The 8514-nt window shown below is 41.7% G+C and overlaps 1 protein-coding gene across 1 annotated transcript; it reads right to left on the bottom strand.

Annotated features, from left to right (window-relative positions):
- Window positions 1-494: 494 nt before the first annotated feature.
- Window positions 495-2844, bottom strand: LOC131253040 (exocyst complex component EXO70H1-like). Its single transcript, XM_058253866.1, has one exon. It carries the CDS (start codon window positions 2678-2680, stop codon window positions 680-682), a length of 2001 nt encoding a protein of 666 aa, XP_058109849.1. The 5' UTR covers window positions 2681-2844; the 3' UTR covers window positions 495-679.
- Window positions 2845-8514: the final 5670 nt, after the last annotated feature.

Genomic DNA, 8514 nt, shown 5'->3' with positions numbered 1-8514 from the left:
AGTCATTAGGTGGGCCACACCAATATTTCGAGACAGACTGTCCGTTGTCCACTGACTCCAATAGCGTGGCCCATCTGATGAACAGACCAGCCAGATTTCTGTGCCAGGTAACCTTCATGGTGGTGACTACCGTTTCCATGGTACAGATATCTTACAAAAGTCCCATATTAGCGGGAAAGAAGGTAATCACCTCTTGTAATTTTAACCACAGCCATTTTCACTGTAGATAAATCCAGCACCAGCATCTTAAACCATCCGAACCATTAAAAAGGTGGGCCCATCATGAATATCATCTAGAAAGAAAAACCAAAATGATCCACTCATGAAGTGGGCCACACCATTGAAATCAATAGACTAACAACGATGTGACTGAACAAAATAGTTTGGTTCGACATGGGTCCCACCAAAATATACGGCCAGGATTCTCCATTTTGCTACCATCCAAACCAATAAGTCCATCACAAACTTCCAAAACACATCCAAGCATAATAAAATTCAATAAACAAAGAAATAAATATAATTGAATTTTCGATTCATCCCACCAAACTCCACAAAACCTGGCCGACTCTTACATTTCACATCGCCAATTCCTTCTCTGGAATCGCCGACCTTCCGTGTATTTATCATACAAGTCTACATAAAATACATACACGTATACAAAACGGTATAAAAGTACCTCTCACCGCGACAAAACCGATACCGACACAGAACCCGAAACTCCATTCCCATAAAACAAATTCGATATATGATTGTCCAAATCTTCCGGTGCAAATCTCGCCAAATTGCTACTCTCACCTCTCAGCAAAAACCGATACTTTCCATAAAACGCTCTATAAACCGGCACAATCATCTGGCCCACCGATCTTTTAATCTCCTCCCTTAATTTCTCGTCCGGCACGACCCACCCAGACTGGACCCGGCATGCAGCTTCGAAGGCCGAATTGAACTCCCGGAACCGCTCTTTCACCATCTGGGGTTCCATCTCAGCCGTCGGATTCGCCGGCAATGTGGACCCCACCTTACTCCACGCCATCCGCTCGTAATTCGCCACGTACTGATGGACTTTAAACTCATGCTTGGAAATCCACTCATCACCGAGTATGAACTGTAGATCACAGCCGCGTACCTTCGATGTTACATACTGTAGATTGTTTGCAAGGAAGAGATACGACAATCCAACGTCTTTGTAGAGCTCGGCTTTTCCGTCGAGCTTGCAAAGGAGAACCAAGATCAGCCATTCAAGGCGGGTGGAGATCGCCGACAGCGGATTCTCCGCTGTTGGTGAATTTTCAAGCAATGTCTCTGGTAACGGACTCTGCACTTGGAATGGATAGTCGGCGAAGATATCACCGAGGATTTCGCTGTAGTCGCTGAGGAATCCTACATAATTCATCACATAACGTGTCAACGGGTGGAGTCCGCCACCTGGAACTGGCGATCTTTTCGTATCCTTTTGTATTGCTGATTCGAAATCGGCTAACATGGTTCGGATTCCATCGCTGAGTTTTATTAGAGAGTTGATGGCCTGTGTTCGGACGGTGGATGTCGATTCATAAGAGAAGATGGATTCTATCTCAGGCCACAGTTCAGATATCGTGTTGTAGAGATCCAAGAATCGGAACATCCTCTCTGGTGATTTCTTGCATTTTGCAATTGCTTCTGGGAATGCGAAGAGGTGGGTTGCAGCCTCTTTGGCGATCTCAGCAAAGCAGGATTCCTTGATTGTGTTTGAGGCTGCGAAGACACGATCGCATAGGATCCGTTCGCCATAGAAGAGAGTTTTAATGGTGATCTTAGTCGTGTTGACCCAGTTCTTGATCTTGTGTTCTAAGGCTTCCCAGTCCATTTTCTGGATATGGTTTGAACTCATCCGTTCAAACCCGAGCCGATAGATTCCTTCATCGATGATTGATTTTCTAATGATTTTGTAAATCTTCACGCATTCCTTGCCATACCCAGTTGAGATCATGCATTCGGCGATGGCACGGAGGTCTGACATGGCGATAGAAGCTTCATGTTCGACTTCCTGGATTGAGTTCCCAGCAATCTGGATCTCATCCTCAGATCCCACATCATCTTCGTAATCTGAAACTGTTGACCTTGTTGCCGTTGAGCTACGGCTGGATACTGATTCTGGGTCCAGCTGTTCACGATTAGCGGCCAGGATCTGATAGAATTCCTTCTCGAGGCGTTTCATGGCGGTCTGCATGAGATTCTGAGCATGGACAAGCTTCGGAGAGATGGATTTTTGGTTCACATAGAAATGCATGGATCGTTGGAGGCCTCGTACTGATCGTAGGAATTCTAACGCTTCGAGGCGGTTTTCGTAGAAAAGGGATGTGATTTTAGAGTAGGAAGATGACTCTGGGTCCCACTTGGTGATGATGGCTTCAGCGGTGGCGATGTTTTCTTCCATTATCGATTCTGAGAAGGTGGGGTGGAGAGGGGAGGAGGGTCGAGTATGGGAGTAATATGGGGAGGAGGGACGACTATGTGAGTAAGATGGGGATGGGGAAGAGGGCCGTGTATGGGAGTAAGAAGGGGATGGGGAAGAGGCCCGTGTATGGGAGTAAGAAGGGGAGGAGGGCCGAGTATGTGAAGGAGAGGAGGGGATGGAAGAGGAAGGAGATTTTGAGGAATGGTGGGAGAAGAAGAGACTCCTCATTCCTTTCCTCGGCATGAGTGTGATTTGATGAGATTGGTGAGGGTAGAATTGAGATTTTCTTTTGGGAATGGAATTTTTTGTGGGTGTGTTTGGGTGGTTTTATATGATTTTGTTGGATTGAGATGTGGAAGAGATGATATTGCTGTGGCTCTGGTGTTGTGGGGAGAGAGAGAGGTGTGGGGAGGGGTTTTTATAGAGGAGGGAGTGCAGAACAGTTCTTCAAAACGAACGAGTGGTCAGAAAAGAGAGTTGACTAAGGCCGCGTGAGTCGTGTTTCGGCGTATGAAATGACAAAAATGCCCCTCGTGGTTTTAATTGGTCGCCTTAGCTGGCGAGAGAGGAGAGAAAGGAAGCTGCATGACGGCACGTTGTTTTTTTTTTTTCAAACGCTCTTTGAAAAGGAATTATACGAACCTCCGGCAGAGCATTTGATATCCTATCCTTTGATTTGTACAATTTGGACCATCGTTTGGTGGTTCGGACGGTTTGAAAATTTCGACCATGGTTCGGTGGTCTGGACCGTTTGAAATATACATCGTTGGTTGGAAGATTAAATCCATCGGATTTCAGTTAAAGTGACAGTTACTGCATTTCTTTTCTGTAGTACCAGTTTGTTTGGTCGCCTATCACTTCAATTCCTTAACTGTAGACTTCTATTTCTTAGATATTACTTCATCTCTTTACATATGCGAACGTGTGTGAGATCTGTGCCGTTCATCTATCATAAAGTAGAAGTCTACGAGGCCGGCTGGATGAACGGTGAGTATTCCATGAATGCGATGCGTTATAAGAAGTGTCAGACAGTCTCCCTTCCCATTTCAACAGTAGACGAAAAAAGTATCAAAAACTAGTCTATTTACCTAATTAAAATGAGAAATTATCATATTGGATGTGAGCTTTCACATCTACCTTTTGGTTTACCGATAAAATATCGGAAGCGGATTGGCTGGGAAAAGGATTGGCGACTCCCCCTGCCACCAGCCCCGTGGCTAGTGGTCGGTCCTCTGTGGGCCCCACCATGATGTATATGTTTCATCCATTCCGTTAATCCATTTTCACAGATCATTTTAGGGCTTTATCCCAAAAATGAGATGGATAAAAATCCCACAGGAAAACAATAGTGATTGGATATCCACCATTAAAATCCTCCTAAGGCCCACTGTACTGTTTAATTGACATCCAATCTGTTGATTAGGTCATGCAGGCCCAGATGAAGGTAAAAAACAAAAATCAGCTTGATCCAAAACTTTTATGGCCCCCAAAAGGTTGGTTTTTAATGGTCAACGCTCATTCAACACTGTTTCCTGTAATGTGGTCCACTTGAGATTGGGATATAACTCATTTTTTTGTCTCGTCCATAAATTGATTTGAAAAAATAAATGGACGGCATGGATGAAACACATACATCATTGTGGGGCCCACATAGCAAGAGTAGCCAATCCATTCCCTATTGGCTGGTGTACCACACACCAGCTATATAGCTGCTTTTGGTACGTGTTAAAGAACACGAGCACTGACGCTTCTCGAGCTCGTTCAAAGGAGATCAAAGGGAAACGGATTGGCTACTCCCCCTGCCACCCGCCAATGGCTGGTGGTCGGTGATATGTGGGCCCCACTATGATGTATGTGTTTCATCCATGTCATCCATCTATTTTTTCAGATCATCTCATGGTATAAGGATAAACATGAGGTATATCCCAATCTCAAATGGACTACATTACAGGAAAAAGTGTTGAATGAGCATCAACCATTAAAAACCTTCTGGGGGCCATAAAAGTTTTGGATCAAGCTGACTTTTATTTTTTTTCCCATCATCTAGGCTTGTATGACCTAATCAACAGATTAGATGTCAAATAAACAGTACATTGGGCCTTAAGAGGATTTTAATGGTGGATATCTAATCAATATTGTTTTCCTGTGGTGTGGTCAACCTGAGATTTATATCCCTCTTATTTTTAAGATCAAACCCTAAAATTATATGTAAAAATGGATGAACGGAATGGATGAAACACATACGTCATGGTGGAGCCCACAGAGCACCGACCACCAGCCACGGGGCTGGTCGCAGGGTAGTAGCCAATCCATTTCCATATCAAAGTTACATGGGCCCCATAGTGATGTATTTATTATATCTACACCATTTATATATTTTTAGAGATCATTTTAGAGCATTATCCAAAAAATGAATCATATCCAAAGATCATTTGGACCACACCAAAAATAGCAGCGAAGATAATGATTTTCAACGTTAAAAAATTCTTATGGCCCACCATAATGTTTATTTTCCATCCAATTTTTTCATAAGGTCACAAAGACCTAAATAAAGAGGAAAAATAAATTTCATATTGATCCAAAACTTCTGTGACCCTAAAAAGGGTTTTAATGGTAGACGTTCAATCCCCCACTCCTTTTTTCAGTGTGGTCCACTTGATAGTTAGATCTGTTGTATTTTTCGTCTAAACACTTAAGACGAGCTGTCCAGATGGATGGGCAGTTTGGATATAACACATACCTCATGATCAGACCCACAAAACTTGCTGACGTCAACACAACAGATATATAGCTAGTGTGAGGTACACTAGCCAATCCGCTTCCTAAAATATCGCATCCTTAGCATATCCCAGCCGTGGAAATATGGGGCACACTTTAATGATCACCGGAGATGAAAATCGGAAGTGGATTTGGTAGTCACCCCTCCAGTACCGAGCTTGGTACTGGTCAAAAAGCTCGGCATGATGTGTATATATATATATATATTTTATCCACCCTGTTCATCCATTTTGCCGGCTCATATAAGGACATCATCCTAAAACTAAGGCAAATCCAAAGCTCAAGTGGACCACACGGCAAGAAACAGTGGGGATTGAATGCTTACTGTTGAAAATTTCTTGTGGGACATAAAAGTTTTGGAACAAGATAATTTTTTTTCCCTCCATCCAGGCTATCAATATGTTGGATGGTAAATAAACATTGTTTTAGGCCTTAGGAAGGCTTCAACTATGAGTGTCATAGTCTCCACTGCTTCCTCCTATGGTGTCGTCCACTTGAAATTTGGATCCGCCTTTGTTGACACGGCTAGTGCAAAATAAATATACATGACAACTTACTAGTTGTTAGTTTCACGTGGCATGCAAAAAAGGTTAACACTTTAGTTTGCTTTCTGTCATGTGTAGTGCACGTAGGTGTGCCAGAATCGATATAACAACTCCTTTCAAACCGATCAACTTCGACCCCAAGTGGTGAAATAAGTAGATACGTCTAATATGAATGTATATGACCATATTCTGAGAAGATTGATGGCTTACTCGGCCACTTAAAAATTTTGATAATGATTAGATGACAATCTGAGGGTGGGGTACTTCCTCCGAAGATGCGTTACTTTATGCCTTCCCCAAGAGAGGACTTTCAAAAAACCAGTGCAATAAAATAAAAATAAAAATTCATAATTGATCATTAGGAGCAACGATAAGAATAAGTATCTTGAAAGAACTGCATGATATAAAATAAATATTGAATGCAGCTTTTGAGTGTGGATTTAAATTACGACTAAGGATTATAGCTAAGAATTAACACCGCCGGATTATTGCTACTCCTAGGATAAGCTAAGATAAAAGATAAATTGATAGATTTGATTTTATTGGTTGTTGTGTTGGATTAGTTGTCTTCTTTCTCTTTTTTTTCTGTCGGATTCCTCTGCTATATATAGAGTTTTATTGTAGCTTATAGATCCTTCTTCCATTATTTCAATAGTTACGACAGTTGAAAAGTATTTTTAGATCTTTCTCTCATCTAAATCCTTCTTTGGTTACATTTTTTTTTTCATGACGATTTCTCTTTTGTCACCCAAGACTTTGTTCCTCTCAATCTCTTTTGTTGAACAAGACTTTGCTCCTCTTGGTCGCTTTTGTACTCGAATAGCTCAATCACATTTCTCTCTTCTCTCATAACTTGACCAAAACATTTCATCGATTATCTAATGACGTATAAAACTAGATTTATATCAACTATAATTTCGTAAAAAGCGCTCCAAGTATCTTGAAGATCTTTTTATCCATATCTTATTATGCATGCGATGCCACATGCCTCCCTCTTATTAGATTTCCCAAAATGGCCCAAAATAGGGTACACCGGCCTCATTTTTTTAAGCTCATACCCTAAAATGAGCTAGCAAATGAATGGATGGCATGGAGAAAAAAACATACATCATGGTGGGGCCTATAGATCCTGTTTAGTAACGACCAGTACCTGGCTTGGTATTAGAGGGGTCACTACCGAGTTGAAGTTGCTCCCACCAAACTGAAGCTATGCCTTTCAACTTGTAAGTCAAAAACTTAACTTTCTTCTCTTCAACGATATTTATGTAGTTGAAGAAGCGTTCAACTTTAAGCAGCCAATCGAGGAAGCCCTCGATGTGGAGTTGATCTTTGAAGCTAGGGAGATCGACTTTCATCTTGAAGTATCTACCCATCCGATTTATCTGATCACCACTTCATCCGAGATGTTAGAGAATCATGTCGTCGATCTCCTTGTTGTTAGATCCCCCCTCCTCAGGCATGATCATGAGATTCACTGCCGACGTCGCCCTACGATCGATGCGATTACGAATTTTAGCACCTATCAGGGGTGGATCACCACCGTGAACATAAAGCTGCCCTAAGGCCTCCGTGAAGTGATCGATAGTGGCTTGCAGCCCTTGCATGACTTATTGATTCTCTCGCCGCACTGTCTCAATCATTTCTAATAGATAATAAATCCCTAGATCACCGTCCATATGATTTTGCTCCATTTTGTTGTTAGTTACCATTGGCCCGAGGAGAGTCCTCGCTCTGATACTAATTGGTATAGGAGAGGATGTGATGAGGTCGATCACCCTCTTCCTCGATCGATAACTACCTTGAATTCACGAGAGCTTTCTCGAATCCATGAGAAGAAAGAAGAAACTTTCTAAGGAATTGATTTATTAAATGAATTATCCCTATAAAAATGAGTTTAATCCCTTTAAATAACCCTAAAAAAACCTTTAAAATGTTATTAAAAAGTTCTAATCAAACTAGGAAATAAATTTAGAAAATCGTGCAAATTTTTTGCATTTGTCGACCTGTTATTAACAGGTCGAGTTAAGATGTCGAAACAACCAAAAAGCGTCCAGAGATTTAAACCGAAAATTCTGTGATTTTCGACCTGTCAACCTGTAGAACTGGATTTTGACTTGTTGACAAGATTTGTCAACCTGTCTAAACTGATAGAAATCCGTCAGCAAGCAATCTGAAATTTCAGGTGAAATTTTGACCTGTCGACCAGATCTATTGACCGATCAAACTATGTTGAGTGTGTTCGATCCTTTTTGGCTTGTTTTCTTTGGTTCATCTTTAGCCATGAATGAGTTTGTGATCCGTTGTACATCAAAAGGGTCCTCTTGGAAACAACTACTAGACCCGATTGTATACCACTCAAGTCTAGTGAAAGGTAAACCCCAAGAAACTGTGGAACCTCTGAACACAGTAGCTATAAGGCACAAAATGACAAAACTGCATAGCAGGTACCCAAGGTACCGACTATGAAAAGTAATATCCAATTGGCATAATGAGAACCTCCCCTGAGAAGGCTGCTAAAAGTTAGAGAAGGAAAAATGTACATGTATGCGATTGGTGCTTGAGGCACTAGTTGAAGGTCTATTTAAACCCCATCGTAATAGACCATTCGAGGGGAGGTAAAGGCAACTTGTGAGGTTTATCGTGCCTATTTATCGGAGTCTAGGGTTGTTGAGAGTCAATGTGTGATTATAAAAAACTACTACACTTGCTACTCTTGCTTCAGTTCAAAGAAACCTGACCACATCGTCACCTTGT

Source organism: Magnolia sinica, chromosome 8 (genome assembly GCF_029962835.1).
Source record: "Magnolia sinica isolate HGM2019 chromosome 8, MsV1, whole genome shotgun sequence".
Taxonomy (NCBI): domain Eukaryota; kingdom Viridiplantae; phylum Streptophyta; class Magnoliopsida; order Magnoliales; family Magnoliaceae; genus Magnolia; species Magnolia sinica.
This window is presented reverse-complemented; position numbering and strand designations above follow the sequence as displayed.

Coding starts and splice junctions, on each gene's coding strand:
- LOC131253040 (XM_058253866.1), bottom strand. CDS start 2,680: ATGCCGAGGAAAGGAATGAGGAGTCTCTTCTTCTCCCACCATTCCTCA.